Genomic DNA, 22,748 nt, shown 5'->3' on the forward strand with positions numbered 1-22,748 from the left:
AAACCCATCCGGACCCGGGGCACTATCCACGTTCATCTCGAAAATTGCTCATCGAACCTCCTCCAGAGTGGGCAACTCTTGCAGCATTGCATTGTCCGAGTCATCCGCCTAGGGGAGCGCAAACGGCAAATCAAAAGGGCCCCAATGACCTTCCGAAGAGAAGAGGTTCGAAAAAAATTCAACTGCAGACGCTTTGCACCCACACCCAGCTTCCCCATTGACTCGGCCAATAAAATTCCGATTCCATCGCTACTTGACAACCGCATGGAAGAATCTCGTATTTGCATCGCCCTCTTCCAGCCACTTGATCCCGGCCTTCTGCTTCCAAAAAGCACCTTCGATGGAGAGCTCCCTCAAATACCTAGCTCGAGCCTCATGCAATAGAGTCCTCGCCTCAGTGTCTCGTCTAGAATCAAATTCCGCTTCACGGAGGTGATACTCCCCCTCTGCAGTCTTTACTCTCGAAAAGATGTTCCCAAAGGTTTTCCTACTCCAAAGCTTCAGCCGGCGATGCACCCGCATGAGTTTCTGGTGGAATGTAGCCATACCCACCCCAGGCGCCGACGGCAACCATTCCTCTCTAATCACCTCTAAAAATTGAGGGTGAGTTCTCCAAGCATTTAAGAACCTAAAGCCACCTGTCCGAGCAACCCCCGGCCACATTTTATCAACAAAGGTGCATGATCCGAACGTCCCCGTGCCAAATGGGATACTCGAGTAACTGGGTATACATCTAACCACTGAGAATTAACCATGACATGATCCAGCCTTTGCCAAACCGTTCCATTCGTCCACGTGAACAGAGACCTATCAAAGTCTACTGTGGACAGGCCACAACTGAACATGGAGGAATTAAACTCTTCCATGTTGGTGACATTGGCTGGAGATCCTCCTACCCGCTCATCTGCAGAAGACACCACATTAAAATCACCTGCCGCCAACCATGGGGTATCCATACCCATACCAACATTCTCCATGCTCTGCCATAAAGGCCGCCTCCCCACTCTCGTGCACTTGGCATAGATCCCCGAGAACGACACTGACATGCCAGAGGAAAAGGCAATGGTTGCATGTACCATCTGCTCAGCATATTCAGTAAAACTTAAGCGCATCTCATTGAAGCAAAAAAACCAAATCTTCCAGTTCAAGAAAGAAGACGAATTATCAAAAGCCCGCCGAACAACATCTAACTAGGCAGGATCTGACATAGGCTCCAACAAAACTAACAAACGAACAGCATTCTCGCGACCCAACCTCTACAGATAACGCAATGAATCGGGCCGGGAAGCCCCTCTAATATTCCACACAACAATATTAACTAAATTTAACATAGGAACGTAACAAATACTTAGCTGGAGATGAAGTGCTAGGTCGTGGCATCAAGGATTTCGGAGGCCTGCCTCTTTTTCTTTGCCGTCGTTCACCTTCCCCCATTGCGGCAACCACCACACTGCCATGCACGTCCTTGGCCGCAACCGAGCCACCTCCATCCGAAGCAGCCAGGGTGCCGAGCTTCATGTGGAGCTCGTGCTGGAACTCCTTCAGCTGCTGCTAAGACATCTCCACGGAACCCACCTGTACTAACGATTTGCTCCGGTGCAACTACTGGCGCTGTTGCTTGCGACGGGGTGAGGACAGACAGCTCCTCAACGCCAGCGACTCTTCCACCGTTCCGTCATCAGAAAAGGCAGAAAGAGCAGCAAAAGAATTGGTCAACGGGACCCTCTCCGCACTCTCCGAATCCGATTCATCCAACTCCAATGGTGTTGGCCGTGAACCAGTTGCCGGCTGCAACACCTCCGTACCAGAAACACCTATGATTGGCAGGCGTTCCTCTCCCCCACCCTCGTTGCCGCTTCCCACTACAACCGACGGGTCCGCCAACCCGCCTGCCTCCACAACAGGCGGAGATTCCAAAGGCACCGTTATGCGTGCCATGAGTTCACGATCAGTGAACGGGATCTGGTGCCCTACATCCTCTGAGAGGCCTTCGTTGGGGTGAGCATCAGCAGCAGGCGCACGCTCCAGAATAACGCGCCTGGCAGTGTCATGATTCATGAACTTAATGTTTGAGTTCTTAGCGTTTGGATATTATATGCAAGTATGGTGGTTTTCTTGTTGAGATTTTAGCTATAGATGTCTCTTGTTATGTAGGTGATAACACCTTATGGATTTGCTTGGTAGGTTTGATTAAACTTGGAAAATTGATTGAAGGAATGATTGGAAAAACAATTGAGGAACCATGTGCCTGCTGGCCGAAAACAAGGGTTGGATTTTTAGCCTTGACTTCCAAATTTTTATGATGATTTTAAGTTCAATTTTACTCAAAACACCCTATGAGACTTTTATACTACAAGTGTGTGCTGAACTTGAGTCAAGGGAGTGAGGTTTTGTTAGTGAAAGTAGCATTTTCTCACCATTATTAGCAATCTGGATATTTCGCAGGAAGCTCTGTGCAGTTTTGGAAAATTTACTATAACTTCGTATAGAAAAGTTGGAATTGAGTTCCATTTGTTGCGTTTAAAACTAGACTAAGAAAGCTTTCTAATGGTATAAAATTTGAGCTGCAGTTCGTTTTATATACACACCAAAAAATAAGCAAATGTGACTGAAAATTCTGCCATGCACAAGTGAAAACTGGAATGTTGCAATTGCTTGCGGCTCAATTTGGACCAATTTATGAATTGAATCTCTTTAAGGTGTCTTCTAAAGTTTGTTAGTGCTTCGAGTTTAGTTTTTAATGGGGCAAGATGTATGATTTTTTGACATTTATAACTCAAGTTATGATTTTTCAAAAGAATGATGCTTGTTGGAATTTTTTTTTGTTGGAATTCGTAGGAGAGAAGCGAGATATTTCCAACTTTACATCTAAAACTTTGGCTGCAAATTGACATATCTTGATTCCATATATCTTAAAATAGTTCAATTTTAGTAAGCATGTGAGTTTTTAACGTTAAAATCTTGACTTTTGTGGTTGGACTTCTTGTTTTGAGCATCTTGTGGTTGTTGGAAATTTCTAGCAATAAAATGAAATGAAATGTGGAACTCTTTGATTGTTCATATTTCTTGGGTCCAAATGCTTTCCTTTTACTCCAAAACTATAGTTGAATCATTGCCCTAGTATGTACTTGAATTTTTTCTTGATTTGCACATTCAAATTTGTCTTTGAACCCTTGTGAATTTAGAAGGCCAACTTGGATAGGTGTATGACTCGTAGTTAAGTCTAAAATGTGAACCTGGTTGACCTAAGCTTTGGATAGTTGGACAATAATATTTTTGGCCTAGTTGCTCTTAAGGTTTGGTGGTGAATAAGAGCATAACTCGGAGACGAATGTTTAACGTTGCTCTGCTTTGATCCGATGAATGTTGCAACTGCATGTTCTCTACTACTTGTTGCTAAAATTGCTAGACACTTGATTTGTCATTTCTTAGGTGAGTGTGTACTTTATCACACTTGATCTAATTCAACTAAGCTTTTGATATCTTGTTCATGCATGTACAAGAAATTTGATTTGGAAATGACCTGTATTTTGACTTAAAATACTTGATCTTGCATGCGAACTTGCATGTACCTGTGCATGATTGTAGACCGGTTGTATATTTTCTTGCAACGATTGAACTGGGCCCTTGGACCCTTATCCAAGACGTCGGGTAAGTGAGAAATTGGGTTACTCATGCGTAAGCATGAATATAAGTCAGTAATGGCTAAACTGAACCCTCGTTAGACCTCTTGCTTGAGACCAGCCTTAGAGTGGCCGGGTAAGTTGGGCAACATTTGGTAAATGATGAAATTCTTAACCTGTTTACTCGTGACTTGAATTCATGACTTGAACTCATGACATGCTTGAATACGGAGTGCTAGGTGACAGCTAACGTCTCCAATCTTTACTGGTGTGAGCGTTGGGTCACAACCAACGATTCCTCTCGTGAATACTTGGGGCCCAAATGAATACTTGGGGTCCAGATCATGAATACTTGAATACTTGACGTTGTAAGCCATCCCATGGTTAGTCGGTCGAATTGAGCCAGCAAAGGATATGATTGAGGAGATTGACGAATCATGGGTATTTGATTGGCGTTCGAGCCTGGTAGGGGTGGGTGGAGATGAATGCTTAGTAGTGATCTATGGATATTATAATTTCATAGTTGATGGAATGCCAATGGACCCTGAACAAGCTGCCGTGGCACCTGTTTTTGAGAGCAGACTATATCCTTGATAGGAATGTGATCTTTACTGTACATTATTGCATGATCTATCTGGTTACCTGCTTTGCTATACATTATATCATGCCTGTTAGTTTACTTGCATGTTTTCTTGGAATTTCACTGTGCTTCTAACTCATTCCATAAATTTGTTTTCCTTACAGGGGTAAGAACGTGAGTGAGAATTGGAGAAAACATAGACTTTGTCTAAATTTTGTTAGTTGCTTGTATAGGCACTCCTTAACTCTCTAGTGGCTTTGTTTGGTTTTATTTTATAAGTTTAATTCCTCGGCTGTATTTAGAGATTGTATGGACATTTGATGTCCACGATTGTATATATCTAGGGTTGTAATTGATATTGCCCATATTATTGAGATTGTTACTTTGTAAATTTCGTGATAGCGTGAGTGAGTTTTGGCGAGAGTTGAGCAGATAGCTCGCCAAACCCTTGGATATGCCTTAGGGGAAGGTGGGGTCTTTACACCCTTAGTGGGGACTTTGCTCGATGAGTTTTGGGTAAATATTTTGGGATAAATACAATATTTCCAGTTTGAAGCAAATTTAGAATAATTGACAAATTTTTCCAATTACTATAAGTAAAACCCAAGTGCAACCTAAAAGGGAGGTGAATTAAGTTGATTATGATCCTAATCATGTTTATAAAAAAATTTTCAAATTTAAATTTACCAAATTATCTGGATGATCAATCAATTTGATGAGTACAAAAACAAGTAGAATAAAAAAAATAAAGAAAGAGAAGCACTTAATCAACTTAATAGAAATAAGATAAGAGAGGGAAAGCAAATTGCAAACCAACAGGACTTCCAAGTTTCTCTCAACTTGAAGTCCAATTCCAGTAGCAACCTTCTTCAATTTGGTGAAATAAAATCAAAATTGTATAACGGAAGGTGCACCTTTTACTCACCTCACACTCTCCTTGGTCAAGTCAAAAGGTTTTACAACTAATTTAGTTAACTCTCACAAATCTACACTTTGTTTTGTTCACTCACCATTGAAAAACTATACACAATATTCACTAAATAAGGAGTATAATAAAAGTGGCCTTGTTTGGCAAATGAGTTTTTGGATGTTTATCTAAAATTTTATTGTACCTTATTGTAGAAGTTGTAAGAAAAATTTTTGAAGTGTGTAAATTTTTGGATATTTTGAAGATTATAATTTAAAATTTTTGAGCAGATTTTTCGATTATTATAGATAAAATTGTTAAAAAACTTATACAAGACAAATCTGGCAAAAAACTTGTTTGTCAAATAAGCCCAGTGTATTTCTTATTAAAATCACTCTTGGAAGGTTGTATTTAATGTATAATCAAGTTAGCAACTACCCCATGCTTAATGATATGTATAGTTGTCCAAAAAGTCCATTTTCTTTGCCAATGGTCATGTATTAAATGTAAGAGAAACTAGCTGTTAGGAGTATCAAACGTCCAATCATCTGTTTTGCATCCGGTAGTATGCTCTAAATTCTTATCAGATGGCCAATAGAATTTTTGCATCCGACAGGTCTTGCATCCGATAGAGATCAGAATATTAAGTTGTTCCTTTGAAATTTATCAGACGATCGATCCACGAAGTTTGCATCTAGTATGACTATCTGATAGATCTTTTTGACTATTGGACGTCCTATATTCTTGTGAAGTGTTCGATAGTGTTTGTCCAAAACTTTCTCATTGACTATTGGACGTTTGATACTTTGGTGCAAATGTCTGAACCCTTATGTTCTGTGATACCTGTTTTGGATGCTTTCTTACAAGAAATCATTAGTCTGAATCATCAATTTGTTTTAATTATCATCAAAATTAAGGATCAATTTTAACATTCTCTCCCTTTTTCATGATAACAAAACAAAGGATGATTTTCAGAACATTTGAAATTACTTATAAGTAGATATGCTTCCCATCAATATATGTATAAAATAAACCTTGAATACAAAAAAAAATTACTCCTCCTCGACCAAATCTTAAAAATTAACTTATGTTAATAATCCTTTATTATTCAATCATTTATTATTCTCCCCATTTTTGTCATCAATCAAAAAATATATGGATTAAAAAAATTTGGGTAGAGTATTCCCTAAAAATAAGAGTAAGCCCCCAGTCAACAAGACAAATAGATTTGCTAAGTAAAGTCCAAAGACTGGAAAGATAATAAATCAACCAAAATATAATCAATGGTACATTAACATAGCCAAAATATCAAGATACATCATGGTGCCAAAAACATTACCAAAATATTAAAGCATTCAAAAATAGCATACATATGTTGTCCAATTAAAAAGAAGGACTATGCACCGTATATGAAATGCATGGGACTATTAATTCTAGAATACCTAAACTACATGAAGATGGCAACTAGTAACTAAGGGATCTAAAATTGCATGCGTGATGATTCGGACCTTCTTCGTGCAAAGCGAAATACGGATGCATCAAACACTTCCTCAATAGCTTTACCATCCTCCTCCCGAATAACCTCAGATTCAATTACTGTAGCTTTTGTTGAATCTTGTGCATCTTGTGCACTTTGTGACATGCCTTGTGCATCTTGAGGAGTGGTTTCAGGAGTAGTTTGAGTGTCCAAAGGCTCCTTTCTTAGTTGCTTCTCTTGAACAGGAGTTTCTTCTTGAGGTGGAGGTGGGAAGAGCAGATTCTTCATAGCTATAAAGCTGCTTTGCTACTCCTAAGTCATAACCATGTTGATTCCATGTTCAAGGAGAAGAATGTGTTGCTTTAGTTCCAAGTGGAGATTCATCACTAGATCCGAAAAGGACGTAGAACGATGAGTGAAAGGAGTACGAGGGTGAATAGTGAGATTCATCACTACATCTTCATGATACCTAACCAACCTCTTTATAAACCCAAGAGTCATAAACAAATATGATGTTTTTCCTTTCAAAGTAGTTTTTGGTGAAGAAGCAAGTAGAGTTTTCATTTGGAGAAGAGCCAGTGAAAGGAACGTTAAAATGCTTGAAAGCATAGGATAGTTTCCTACTCATGTTGGTATTAAGTTAGGAAACGACACATGACAAAGCCAAAATCAATGCGAATTTTCTCCATGACAAAATAAATAGGTAGAGTTCCATTTTATTGTCATCGGTTTTATGACCATTAGTAGAAACCAAAAGATTAGAGACCATAATGACTATCATGAGATGAATGGAATCAATGTCATCCAATTTAGCCTCAATAGATGTGTTAAAATGAGTTTTGAAGTATGTCATTAATTTAGCAACATAGCAATGGAAAATTCTTTACAGGAGAAAAATTGGCAAATTCTACTCCGATACCCTTATTCTATTTTTGTGTTCAAACCAAATTGACTATTTCAAGATCAAAGCAAATGTCAAGACCATTCACACGAGAAACAACCTCAATGTGAGAGCTACCCTTTGTAAGATTAGTAAAGAATTGGTGTACCATTTCTAGGTAACAAGTGTTAGAAAAGGTAAGCAAGTGTAACCATTTTTGAAACTTAAAGTATTCAAGAACCGATTAAAATTGAATTTGTGCAAGTCAGAAGAGTTGATGGATCTTTGAGTGATGAAACCCTTTTGGGATACCAAAGCATACTTTTTCTTAGCATCAGCAATAATGAACCTAGAAAGTTGCTGGGGTTGTTATTGTTGCTTCACTTGCTATGTCTCTTGCACATTTCTGACACCTTGGACTTCTACTGATTTTGAATTGATCTATGCGGAGTTAGAGTCTCGGTAGAGGTAGTTTGCCTAATAGTCGATTGTTCGGTAGAAGAAGATCCTCCTGGCCGCAACCATGATGAATATACAATGGACGTAGTGAATACAGAGCCTAACAGTAATGACTAATACTCCCAAGTGAAGAAATAAGCACGAATTTGGTTGCAGAGGCAATTTTGAAGATTTGAGAATTTTGGGTTGCATACAGATTTTGCCAAAATGGAATGGTTTTGAAAAGATTTGGATGACAATGGTTGCTTTAGGAAGCAAAGAATCCTTTTACTGGATCAATTTTGAGTGAAAATCAGTTGATTAGGACGAATTTGAGGTGTGAGAAGTTAGGGTTTGCGTTCTTTTGTCTGATTGTTTTGAGAAGACAATGTAAGAAATGAACGTCTGAAACCCTTAAATTTTTACATATCTGATATCTGAATGACATTGCAGCATCCGAAGCATCCGTCCAAACATCAAAATCTGAAAAAATGCTTGAGAACATTGTCCAACGCTTATTCTTTAGTATCGGACGTCCAGTAATAGTTTCTTAAGTATAAAAATTGATCCAAAGGCAAAGGTTTTGTAAAAATATCAGTTATTTGATCTTTTGAGCGCCAAAATTTATACAAATTTCACCTCTTTAAATCAAATCATGAATGAAATGATACTTAACATCTATATGTTTGATTCTAGAATGTTGAATGGAAGTTTTAATCAAATTGATAACACTGGTATTACACAAAACATAGGCATACAATCAAATTTCAAACAAAAATCAAGTAAGGTGTTGATACGAATGGCACCAACAGTGTGATGCAACCCGTACAGATAGGAAGGATCTAGAAGGTAGGATTCACATTGTATACGACGAATGTAGCGGATAACCTAAACCCGTTGATCACGTGGTCAACGAACCTCGGTATTTGGTAGAGGACGCCACAATCTAGCGTGGTCCTAGATTGATAAGTCGATTGGATACCTAAGAATGAATCTAAGATATTCAATGGATGCTTCAAAGAAGCTTTGAGAGAACTCTCAATGTAATTTTATTAATCATCAAAAAATGAATGTAACATCCGATTTTGAGGCTTTTTATAGCCATGACTAAGACCTAATAAAACTGGAAAAATAACAAGGAAGGTTCGACCAGCCTCTTAGGCCTTCACTTGGCCGAAACTAGCCCAACTAACTACATGGCCCACATGAGCTAGCCCATTGACTCAAGGACTAACAACGACGAAGGTTCAGACCACAAGCTGGTTGGACCTCTTTATTACACTCTACTATACTGATAATGGGCCATGGGCCCTTAGCCAAGTCATGGTCAGCTAATCCTCATAGATGGCCAAAAGTAGAATAACATCTCTCGCTTCGTTGAGGCCCTCAATGGCCTTTGACTCTCCACTGGACTCTCGGGCCGCATGAACCAATGTTTATAGTGCGGCATCTAACCTCTTCGCGTGAGCTCGTGTTATAGGCTCCAATGGAACTTTCACTTGTTCCACTTGGATAGCTCCCTCAACTTCCTCATCAGGCGTGTTTCATCCACAAAAGTTGAGCAGAACATGCACCGGTGCCCATATATTTCGCTTCCGTTGTAGACAATGAAACAACACCTTGTTTCTTACTATACCACGACACTAAACAATCACTAAGAAAATGGCAAGTACCACTGGTGTTTTTTCTATCTACTCTATATCTAGCAAAATCGGCATCCAAAAAACCAATTAAAACAAAACTCTTAGATTTAGGATGCCATAAATCATAGATCATTGTACCTTTCAAATATCTAAAGATATGCTTAACGATAATTAAATGAGAGTCTCTAGGGCATGATTGAAATGTAGCACACAAGCATACGACAAACATAATATCCAACCGACTTGTGATTAAATAAAGTAAACTACCAATTATATTTCTATAAGAATTTTCATTTACATTGGTACATTTTTTATCCTTATTAAGTTGGGTGGATGTACACATAGGAGTTCCAACTTCCCTTGAATTTCCATTCCAAACCTTTTGAGTAGTTTTTTTTTTGTGTACTTGGTTCGGTTGATGAAAACTCTTTCTTGAATTTGTTGAATTTGTAGCCCAAAGAAGAAATTCATTTTTCCATCATTGCTCATCTCAAACTCCCTTTGCATTAAATTTGAAAACTCTTTGCACAAATATTCATTAGTGGCACTAAATATAATATCATCCATATAAATTTGAACAATTAAAAGATCATTTATATAAAATTTTGTTAAAAAAAAGTGGTATTACAACTCCGCTTTTAAAATCATTTTCAATCAAAAATTCACTTAATCTTTAATACCAAGCCCTTGGGACTTGTTTCAAACCATACAATGCCTTTGTAAGTTTGAAAACATAATTTAAAAAAATTTATTTGCAAAATTGGGAGGTTATTTAGCATACACCTCTTCATCAATAAAATCATTCAAAAGGCACTTTTAACATCCATTTGAAATAATTTGAAACCTATATAACTAGCGTAGGTAAGAAACATTCTAATGGATTTGAATCAAGCTATGGGAGCAAATGTGTTATCAAAATCAATTCCCTCTTCCTGTGCATATTATTTACCTAGCAATCTAGTTTTATTCCTAACAATTTTGCCTTTAACATTCACCTTTTCCTAAATACCCGTTTAGTTTCAATTACCGGATGATTTAAAGGTCTTTCAACTAAAGTCCAAACATTGTTCCTTTCAAATTAGTTCATTTCTTCTTATATAGTTATGATCCAACTATCATCTTTTAAAACCTTATTCATATTCTTAGTTTCAAATTGTGAAAGTAAAGCAAGATTATCTACAAGAGATTTAATAGAAGAGTGGACTTTTACCCTCTCAGATAAATCACCAATGATTAACTCGTCTGGATGATGTTGTCAAACTTCCAAACCTTAGGAAGATTCTTTGGGGGTTTATCATCCTTATTGCCTTCTTCTTCTTCTTCCACACCTTGAGGATTGCTTTCCTTTGAAGTATTTCCCTCATCTTGGATGGTCAATTTTTCATACTTTTCTTTCAAACCTACATCATCATCTTCAAAAGCACTATCCATGGCAACATCACTAATTTCATCAAAAGTTACAAGAATGACTTTTTCAATAACAAGAGTTCTTCTATTATATACTCTATAAGACCTTTTATCACTAGAATAATCTAAGAAAATACATTCATCCATTTTCTTATCAAATTTTTCAAGATGTTCTTTTATATTCAAGTTAAACACTTGCAATCAAAGATTTTGAAATAACCAACAATAGAATTTTTGCCATATAAAAGTTCATGAGTTTGTTTAAAATTAGTTTCAAAAGTATTCTATTCAAAACATAATAAGCCGTATTCACCATCTCGACTCAAAAATATTTTGACAAATCACATTCATTTATCATTATTGTTGCGTTTCTTAAAAAGTTTTATTATTTATTTTAATAATACCATTTTGTCAGAGTCATTAATAGTTAAAAACTCATGTAAAATACCATTGTGATCATAAAATTTCAAAAAATCGCAGTGTTTAAATTTGATACCATTATCACTTTTAATTTTCACAATAGTCAAATTCAATAAATTTTGAACTTTGATAAATTTAAAAAAAACAAAGAGATCTTGAATAAAGTAGAGGCATAACACGAAAGGACATCTCTCCTAAGTTTTGTGATTTTTCTCTCGACTTCGGTTTCTTCAGTTTCTAAATTGGGCAAGTTAGGGTTTCACCAATGGCTGGCCTCCAGCCGCCAGAAGGAGGTGCTAGCCGTTCGTTTACTGAAGTTCTCCAGAACTAGCCGTCGCTGTCTCCATGCAAGGTAAAGCCACTCTCTCAGTTCAAAGGGGAGCCTGCAGTCTTGTTCTCGGAGGATGATATTGCCAAGTTGGCTATGCCGTTCCAGTTTGCTGTCATTGGGAAGTTCTCCCATGGGAGACCAAACCTTGACACTATACAGAAATCGTTCTCCGCAATTAGGTTTCAGTCAAGCTTCACCATTGGCCTTCTAGACCAGTGGCATATCCTGATACGGTTCTATTTGGAGGAAGATTTTCTACGGTGTTGGATGAAAGGGCTATGGAGCATTGCTGATTTCCCCATGCGCGTCTTCAAGTGGTCCTCTGAGTTTCAACTTACCAGCGACTCCTCTCGCGGTCCTGTCTAGATCGCCTTAGAGAAGTTGCCCATTCGCTTTTTTTGACAAGTTTTTGTTGTTCTCCATTGCTGCCGCAATTGGCAGCCCCCTAAAGGCTGACATAGCAACGACAACTCTAGCCCGCCCCACTGTAGCCCGGATTTGTGTTGATATTGATGTCTCACAGGAGCTGCCTAGTCGCGTTTGGATTGGAGCAGGTAGGGAGGGTTTCTGGAAGAAGGTGTCTTACGAAAACCTGCCATTGTGTTGCTCAGTTTGCAATAGATAGGAGCACTCCAGCGCAACCTGTTGGCGTGACAAGTGTGAGCAGGGTGGCGCACTACGTGTTACCTCTGTTCCAAAGCGAAAGGAGGCTGTCATGGCTGAGTAGCATGAACAAGGGATGTATGGTAGGGAACCAATTGCTATCCAGCTCCAGGAGGAGAAGAGGGAGGTTGCAATCCTGTGCGAGAGCGCTGGTCCGTCGCAGCAGAAGAGGGAGGCTGTTGTCCCCCGCAAGAGGGCTGGTTCGTCGCAGCAAGTTGCCGGGAGTGAACTTCTGGAGGTTACTGAGATCCCGCCTGCTTTGGGAAGCATCTATGATGATACTCAACTCCGGTTGAATGAGCAAGAGAAGGTGCCCCCCATGGATCTCTCTCGGATAGAGAGGAACTGCCAGAAGGACCTGTGCCTGGTAGAGCGGCGCTGGTTAGCTCCTTTTAGTAGTTTAGCAAGGCCTTGGGGCCGCGATTGCCCCAGCCAATGGTTGAACGTAATGAGGACGGTTTCACCATGGTTCTTTCATGGAAGATGAGGAAGCGGAGGGTTCATGTCCCGCTACCCTAGCAGATTCTGACACGGCAAGCTTCTAAAGCAATTGAGGTACCTCTCCACTCTCTCTCAATGCATAATTTTCTACTTTGGAACATTAGGGGAGCGATGAACAGATCTTCTATACGTCGCTTGTGAGGCTTACTTTGACTCCATAATATTGCAATCTTAGTTCTCTTGGAACCTATGGTAGAGGCGTGTAATATAGAGGTCTAGTGTGCGAAGTCATCAAATAAGAGTTTTGCTTTGAGTTTTCCATAATATTGCAATCTTAGTTCTCTTTGAGTTTTGCTTGCTTAACTCATCAAATAAGATCTGGGTGCTTTGGCATTCTGGTTTTCATTTTAATGTATTATATAATTCGGAGCAAATCCTTCACATTTTGGCGGGACATGATTCTTGGACAGAGACTGTTAATGCATCATTTATATATGCCAAGTGTACCAGGGCCGACAGGCGAACCCTATGGTCTGAACTAAGCTCTATCACTGGATTGATCACAAGGCCGTGGTTAGTGGGTAGGGACTTCAATGTTATCAGTACACTAGCGTAATATACGGGGAGGGCAGCCCAAGATCTTGGGGCAATCTCTGATTTAATACGGCGATTTCTGATTGCCGCCTCCAGGAGCTTCCTTACTCCGGCAGTTCTTATACATGGTCAGGTATTAGAGCAGGTGCTAGAATCTGGAAGCGACTGGATAGGGTGTTAGCCAATCACTAATGGCTCAGTTTCTTGCTAAACACTTCTGTCCAGTATCTCAATCGCGCCACTTCTGACCATTCACCACTCCTAGTTAGCCTGCGGTCCACTAGTGCAAGTGTTCCAAAGTCCTTTAAGTTTCAAACATTTTGGATTTCGAACCCTGGTTTCCTATCGATGGTGTAGAATACTTGGGAATTGCCGGCACAAGGGTATGGCATGTACCGTTTGGCCTTCAAGCTTAAGCGCCTAAAGGCGTGTTTAAGACAATGGAGCAAACAACAATTTGGAGATATATTTCAAATTGCTCGGCAACACGAGATAGAGGTTCAGCAAAAGGAAGTCCTGTATGAAGCAAACCCAACGGATGAGATGAGGACTGACCTCCACCGAGAGCAAGCCCGCCAGTTGCAAAGCCTCCACATTCAAGAGGACTACTAGCGTCAAAAGGCGCGATTAAGATGCTTGAGGGATGGTGACAGCAATACATGCTTTTTCCATGCTTTAGTTCGGGAGAAATGATCGAAACTTGCCATGCACCGCATTAAAGATGAGGGGGGCATGGGCTGAAGATGAGGAACAAATTGTGCAAGAAGCAGTTAACTTTTTTCTAGCGACTCTTGACTGCGGAGGAGGTCAGGGATATAGATGAATTACTAATCCATATGCCGGAGCTTGTATCAGTGGACCAGAATGCGGATTTGCTAAGAGAGGTAACAATGGAAGAGATAAAAGGGGTTGTTTTTTGCCTTAGTAAGGACAGTGCCCCGGGTGCGGATAGTTACACTGGCATTTTCTTCCAACATTGCTGGGATACTGTGGCCCCTGATGTCTTGGCACCAGTTAAAGACTTTTTGGCTAGAACCTCGATCCCGAAGGACATTGCTAGTACGCTGATTGTTTTGATTCCAAAGAAGCCAAATCTAGCTACATTTGTGGATTTTCGACCCATTAGCCTGTACACTTTTGTTAACAAAATTTTTACGAAAGTGTTAGCTAATAGATTGCACGCTATCCTCCCGAGCATTATATTTTTGGAGCAATCTACATTTTGTCCAGACCGCGATATAGCCAAAAATGTCCTCCTGACCCAGGAAATGACATTCAATTGCATTTTCAAATTGGACATGATGAAGGTCTTTGACAGAGTATTATGGTGGTTCCTAAGACGGCTGCTCCAAAAGTTTGGTTTCGATTATAGATTTATTTTGCTCATTTTAAATAACCTCTCTTAGAGCTAGTTTTCTGTGTTGGTGAATGGTAGATCTAGGGGCTTCTTTCAGGCATCACACGGGATTAAGCAAGGCAATCCCCTATCCCCTATTCTATTCATTGTTGCATCTGAGGCCCTTAGTAGGGGTTTAAGTGCGCAGGTAGTGGACGGCAGTATCACCCATTATGCACTGCCGAGAGGCTGCATTCGTATCACACACTTATCCTTCGCGGATGACATTGTGATCTTTACTCGTGGGGATAGGCGATCTGTGGTGAATCTGGTCTGGTTTTTAACACTCTATCAAGAGGGAGCGGGGCAAAGGATTAACAAACAAAAGGGCTTCTTTATAGTGTCAAGATGGTGCGGCGCTGGCCAAATATGTCGCATCTGACACTTGACTGGCTTCAGACAGGATTCTTTTCCTTTCTCTTATTTGGGATGCAACTTATATGTTGGCCATCGGAAAAAGAGTTTTTCTAGTTCCTAATTGAAAAATTCGTTGCTAAACTAATGGGTTGGCAAAAAAAGCTTCTCTCGCAGGGTGGTCACTTGATCCTAATTAAGCATGTCCTCTCAACCATACCTTTGCATGTGTTGGCGGTCATGGATCCCCCCAAGGGGGTGATCAAATGCCTCGAACGACTCATGGTAAATTTCTTTTGGGGACAATCGGAGCTAGGTCCTAAGCATCATTGGTGCTCTTGGAAGAATTTATGTTATCCAGTGAACGAGGACGGCCTTGGAGTGCAATCTTTTGAGGACATACAGGGGGCGTTCAGTTGTAAATTGTGGTGGCGATTTTGCAATTCAACTTCCTTGTGGGCCAATTATATGAGGTCTAGATATAGTGTAAACAATGGTGCCCTACCTACGGCTTCCAGAGTTTGGAGACGAATGCTGGTTGTTCGTGACACGGTGGACCACTTCACGCAAGTTATAGATTTAGACGATCGGATTCAGCGGGCTTGGATCCTTACACCCTCCGGAGATTTTACCATCTCCTCCGCATGGGATGCACTGCGGCCTAAACGTGCATGCCTAGGGTCAAGGAAGTGTGTCTGGAGCTGTCGAATCCCATGCAAAATAGCCATTTTTATGTGGAAGCTGCTTAAACACTACCTGCCTTTTCCTAAGGCTTTACACAGGTTCGGTTTCTAGCTCCCCTCTAAGTGCCAATTCTGTATTGATGGGAAGTCTCAAGATCACATCTTATCCGACTGTTTTCTTGCTACAGAGTTATGGAATTTCTTCTCTAGGACCCTTTTGTTGCCTATTAGGCCTCCCAATGGCATCATCTGTCGCTTGCAGTAGTGGTGGCTCTATAAGTCTCCAAGTACTGTGCGAGAAGAGTTGTGTAGAGTGTTGCCGTCGCTTATATGTTGGGAACTGTGGAAAGCCAGAAACATGGCAATGTACGAGGGTATTGTTGCAACACCGTCCCGGGTTTGTTGGAGCATAAAGGCTTTGCTGCTCAACATGTCTCAGGTTCCTCCCTTCGTCCAAGTGACGCAAGACGACGGGGAGTTGGTACACTCGGGCTTATTAATTACCATGACACGGAGGGAGCGGCCACCTCATGCTGGGTCATATGGACACTGGCACCACTTGGGTATGTCAAGTTAAATATTGATAGCTCATCCTTAGGAAATCCCGGACACTCAAGAGTTGGAGGGGTACTTCGCGACTCTGATGGTAATATCCTGAGTAGCTTCTCGGCGTATTTAGGGTCCATGACAAATATGGAAGCGGAAGCCCTGGCATTGCTAGAGGGCAAGCAAATCTCAGCGGATTTCCACTTTTTTCACGTTGAAATGGACTCTCAGGTTTTGCTGAATATGGTGATTGGCAACGGCAGAGTGCCTTGGAAGCTATGGAAGACTATCTCACGCATCAAGACTTTAGCGATGGGTCGCCAGGTTACATTTGCTCATACCTATAGAGAAGCGAATGCAGTTGCAGATGCCCTGGCACAACTAGCAAGCTCCATGCATGTTTGTCAAAGGTTTCCTCCTTCTTCATTTCCAGCGCATATAAAGGGATTAGCCCACCTAGATAAGATACAGACACCCTATGTACGCTTGGCTTAGGGTTTGTCGGCGGAATGTCAGTCTCCTCCGATGTATACTGATGGTTTTTTGAATAAAAATTGGAGTGGCGCCCACCCCCGCGTACGAGGTTAGCCAAAAAATAAAAATAAAAAAAATAAAGAAACAAAGCTTTTGAAGGTTTCATCTGTATGAGCAAGAAATAGCACTCAAGTGTATCTAGAGTAATCATCAACAATTGCAAAAGCAAATCTTTTTTGTCATCAAAACTTGTAACTTGACTTGGTCCACACAAATCTAAATATAGAAGTTCTAAAGGTTTAGAAGTAGAAACACAAATTTTTTGGTTTAAAAGAGACCTTTGTTTATTTTTCAAATTGATAAGTATCACAAATTTTATCCTTTTCAAATGTTGATTTTTTGACAAATCTCTTACAAGTTCCTTTCTAGAAATTTCATTTAGAAAATCCATGTTAAATTGACAAAATCTCCTATGCCACAACTATGGATCATCATTAGACACTTTGAAACACTTGATTTTGAAATTTTCAATCTTTTAAAGATAAATTATATAGATATCATTGTATTCCTTTGAAAACAATATTGAAACTAGTATCAAAAATCAAACATTCATTCTTTTTTAATAGCACATAAAGATCTCTATCACATAATTGACTAACACTTAACAAATTGTAACCCAAATTCATATTTTGAATGAAAGTTTCACCATTTTTACCAATATCACCTATACCAAAAGTTGTGGCATTCTTATCATCTCCAAAGGTGGCTTTTCCACTATCTTTTGACTTTAACTTGATGAATTGTGACGTATCTTCTATCAAATATTTTGATCACCCACTATTTATATACTACTTTGATTGTTTGGTGGTGTTTTTTAAATAAACCTACACAAGAGCACAGGAAATAATATTTGCTACCATCTGATTCTTGGGTTCACAAGAGTTAGTACATGTTTTAACAATCCACATAGATCTCATTCCTTTTCTCATATTCTTTTCCACATAATAATTGTTGTTCATATGACTAATTTGGCAACAAAAGTTACACATAAAACTTGAATCTTTCACACAAATAGGTTTTAAAAACCTTATTCCTCTTTTTCTATGAATAGTAAATTTATTTGCACCAAAGTTGGTTTCATCAACTTCCTTTTATAGAACTCCTAGTTTCTCCTTTTGAAGGAAATCATTCAAATCATTCATTCTCTTTTTTGACAAACATCACTCTTCTATAATCTTCTCATAGAACTTTATTCTTTCACCTAGTTTCTTTTTTCAAATCACTTTGATTACAAACAATATCAAGTTTAAGTTTCTTCGAATCACATTTTCCTTTTTCAACTTTTTGTTTTCTTGAAAGAGTTTTGAGTTCTCATTCAACAAAGCATTAATTTTAACTTTCAACTCTTTGCTTTTAGCATAGAAATCTTTCAAACTATCTGCAATTTAGCCAAAAAAATTCAAGGTCATCATCATAATCAATATCATTATTTTCAAGAGAAAAGAGACTTGTTGATACCTCATCATTACCACCAGCCATAAATGCCATTTAACCCATTTCTTTCTCTTCTTTTATATTACTATCGAAGTTGCACTCATTGCAAAATGATTTGAAAAGTATTGAATCTTTGTTTTCTTTTTGCTTTGCCTTCCTTCTGATTCTTCATAGGGCACTCATTCATGTAATGTCCCATTTGACCACATTCATAATCTTTTCATTTTGTTTCTTACTCATTTCTTGCTTGGCCTTTCCTCTTGAAACATTGAGTTGATTCGAATTGTTGCTTGGTCCACTGCTGCTAAATCTTCTTTTATGGAGTGGAATTTCTTGAAACTTTTGGTGAGAAGTGCTAGGCTATTAGCTTCAATTTCTATATCTTCACCATCAATTAAAAATGCATCTTCTTGGGAGGCCTTGAGGGCAATGTTCCTCTTCATCTTTACATCTTCCTCCTTTTACACTTTAGATTGAAGTTTCAACTCATAGGAGATTAGTAGATTAATAAGAGACATAGTAGATTAATAAGAGATTCAATAGACATAGTATTTCAATATCTAGTGTTTTCAATGGCGATAACCTTACTATCCCAATCTTTAGATAAAACATTCAAAATTTTTCTATTTTTCTGATCCAAGGTATATTCTTTGTTAAGTGCTTCAAGATCTTTAATAATATCATTAAATCTACAATACATGTTATCTATATTCTCATGTGCCTCCATATTAAACGGCTCATAGTTAGTAATAAATAAGGATTTCTTTTGTTTTCTAACATCATCACTACCTTCATGAATTTCCTTTAACTTATTCTATATTTCTTTAACTATTTTACACCCTTTTATTCTATTAGATTTATTTGCATCCAAAACATTCATAACTTTTACATTCAAGGTAAGATTTGCTTTCTTTTGAACACTCAATTCACTTATATTTTTAGATCTAATCCTACCGATTTCTCTATCTTCTATAGTGGTTTCATAAGGACATTTATTTACTATATACCACAATTCTATATCAATAGATTACAAAAATATTACCATTCTTTTCTTCCAATTAATATAATTGTCCCCATTGAACAAAGATGGTCTAGTGATGGATTGACCTTCTAGAAACAATGCATTGCTGGTTGCCATGATCTACTCCAAATCAATTGAGTTTAATTTCTAGGAAACCAAAATTTGACACTAATTGTAAGACCCAAGTGCAATCTAAGACGGGGGTGAATTAGGTTGATTATGATCCTAATCAAATTCATGGAAAATTTTCCTCAAGTATAAATTTGCCAATTTGCCTAAATGATAAATCAATTTGATATACAAAAACAAGGAGAATTAAAAAATAAAGAGAAGCACTTGATCAACTTAATAGAAATAAGATAATTGTGGGATGAAATGCTTTTATGAAAAAAAACTCTTAAGATTTTCTAGATTCCTTTGACTTCAAAGAGCAAAATATTTGAGAAAAGGTTTATTTATGAGGTACATATAAATATTGCAATCTCTATGAATTTCAATCCCCTATAGAGTGACTGACTTATTCATGTTGGATTTTCTTTGCTGCAGAATCTTCATATTTAGTCAAAATTTGACCTTGAGATTAAGGATAAAATTTTTTAAAATATTGTCGCTTTGTGAATGTAATTTGATTGCGTTGTACTAATGCATAGAAAAATTACTTCATTTTTAGATTTCTGTGTGTGTGTGTGTGTTTTTTTTTTCTTCTGATAAAGCATAACTACTTGGCTGGAGGAGAAATTTGCAAACGAATAATTTTAAAACCGAAAAGTCTAAATAAATCCTAAGGGAACTTGCATGAGACTTTAGCAATAGTTTGGATTTTAGAGACCACTGCTATCAAAACAAGCTGAGGGATTTCTGTGATATTTCAAAATTAGTTTAGGGATAAAATATGCAATTTGTTGTTCTGCTACCATTCTGTGAACCAAGTTTAATCTTTAAGAAAGGAATTCGATAGTTTAGGGATGAAATATCAAAGTGATCACTGGTTTCAGAGAAATTCTTAATCACTAGAAAAAGAACATCCACTGTTGAAAGGTCAAAAAAATAAAGTAGAAAAAATATAGAAACAGGTTTTTTTTATTTGTTTACTTTTTAATTTTGAGACTAAGTATTCTTGTTTATTTTGCTATGGTTTAAATTTTACTTCAAATGCCATGTATCCTCTCTTTTATACAGATTTTCACTAATATAGTTTCAACTAATTAATCTTACATAGTTGGAAAAAGGAAAATTTCCATATTCATATAAACAAACGTGACTTAATTAGCAGAGTTGATACATGTAGGAATCACAATTTCTAACTAGAAATACAAACAGGGAATGAACATGATCTGAAAAACACCTAATTAAATCGCCACACACAAATGAAACTGGTTGTAATGAGTAGACATGTAGATTGACATGATTAATTAGTTACTAACTCGTTAAAAGTTATTGATACTGTACGCGATAAAATTCAAGTTTGCAAAAAAATTACAAGACAAGAAAAATATGATAAATATGAATTGTGTGAATAAACGAGCTACAATCTCCGAAATTTTATCAATATTGTATATAAAGCTTCCTTCGATTCTTCTCTTCAAACTTTAATCCAAGCGTTTTGCATCTTGTTCTTAAATTAACTGTTTGACTTCTTCAAATCTTGAAATTGAAAAGTTGAAGAACTTGAAGAATTCAAGCACTTGAAGATTCAAGCTTTGATATGAGGAAGACTAGGAGAACTTGAAGATGCAGAGCCTTCACTACCCTGAAGCTTCATAAAAATATGAGAATATGAGATATGTGATGCGTGTTTGAATTTTGGTGGAAAGACCTCTATTATAGCTATAGAATGGGGTAAAGGTTGAAAACATGTATGCCACCCTATTGGTCTTGTAAGACATGCAATCGTATAAGGATTGCATCACCTTATATTTATTAATAAAGAGATATCATTAATAAATATTTTCTTGATTGGCCAGGCTCATAGGGACATTTGACATGACACAATTTAATTGGACAAACCGTTGCTGTATAGAAGACATATATACAGATTAAATAACTCTAAATGTTATCTCTTCAATAATAAAACAATATTTATTTATATATTTGTAATTTGCCAAGTCATAGAAACATGTGACATGGTATCATTTGTGATAGTGCGCTAAATTGTTATATGATTTATATCAATTCTTCTTTCATTTTAGTAGATTATTTTAGGAGTTTTGAGTTAAAGAGCTTAAAGGAGTTATTGAGAAGATTATTTGATGTTAAGCACAGACGCGTTTTAAAGAAGGTTCCAAAATTCAAAAGTATGGGACCCAAGATTAATATCAGTAGATCGATTTTTTTCTCAACTTTGGGAAAACACCAAGAGTCCTATTTATTTTTGGAAAGCTCTATTTTTATTTAAGATAATTAGTTAGGATTATTATTCTAACTTTAGCTTTATCAAAAGAGGAATTTATTTTTATCTGAATAATTTCTAGGTTATTAGGGAATATCTTTTTGAGTGGGAATGTCAATATATTCCCAACTCATTCTCTAGGTAGAGACATCATAGATAGTAGTTTGGTTTTTCTTTTCTCTTTTCCTAGAAAATAAACATCGACATTTTTCTCTTCTTGGTTTCAATTTCACCATGAGGAGCAACTAGTTAATATCAGAAGATCGATTATTTTCTCAACTTTGGGAAGGCACCAAGAGTCCTATTTATCTTTGGAAAGCTCTATTTTTATTTAAGATAATTAGTTAGGATTATTATTCTAACTTTAGCTTTATCAAAAGAGGAATTTATTTTTATCTGAATAATTTCTAGGTTATTAGGGAATATCTTTTTGAGTGGGAATATCGATATATTCCCAACTCATTCTCCAGGTAGAGACATCATAGATAGTATTTTGGTTTTTCTCTTCTCTTTTCCTAGAAAATAAACATCGATGTTTTTCTCTTCTTGGCTGCACTTTCACCATGAGGAGCAACTAGTTCTCTCTTTCTAGTCAAGAAACAACAAAGATACTAAAACACATCTCTTCAAATGAGAGCTTTCTCTCTCTAGTATAGCTTTTCCCTCCTCTTTCTGGAAGTTCCAAAAATATCAAACGTTCAAAATTCAAAACAAAGTTTCATAACCTTTTGAAAGTCCTCAACCCAATAACGTTTGAATGATCCAAAACACACAACATCCAAGACCATAGAACAAGCTCTCATTTCTTTTGGATCCAATGTAGTTTAGTAGTGGAAGGATTTTAGTACTATAGGATAGGTTGCAAGCATTAACTCTGTCCCCCATTAAAGAGCATAGTTAAGCCTTGAATTTTTCGGTAGTGGGGTCTTAGAAGCCATGCAACCCAAATTTCTTTTTATACAGTTTTTTTCACTGTATCTGTTCATT

General features: G+C 37.7%; 1 protein-coding gene across 1 annotated transcript; it reads right to left on the minus strand.

The window, feature by feature from the left end:
• Positions 1-249: 249 nt before the first annotated feature.
• On the minus strand, positions 250-1,112 carry LOC140035719 (uncharacterized). The gene is made up of 2 exons (XM_072077062.1): positions 739-1,112; positions 250-628 (listed from the first exon to the last, which is right to left on the minus strand). Exons 1-2 carry the CDS (start codon positions 1,110-1,112, stop codon positions 250-252), a joined length of 753 nt encoding a protein of 250 aa, XP_071933163.1.
• Between the last annotated feature and the right edge of the window lie 21,636 nt (positions 1,113-22,748).

The sequence above is a fragment of the Coffea arabica genome, chromosome 2c, assembly GCF_036785885.1.
Source record: "Coffea arabica cultivar ET-39 chromosome 2c, Coffea Arabica ET-39 HiFi, whole genome shotgun sequence".
Taxonomy (NCBI): domain Eukaryota; kingdom Viridiplantae; phylum Streptophyta; class Magnoliopsida; order Gentianales; family Rubiaceae; genus Coffea; species Coffea arabica.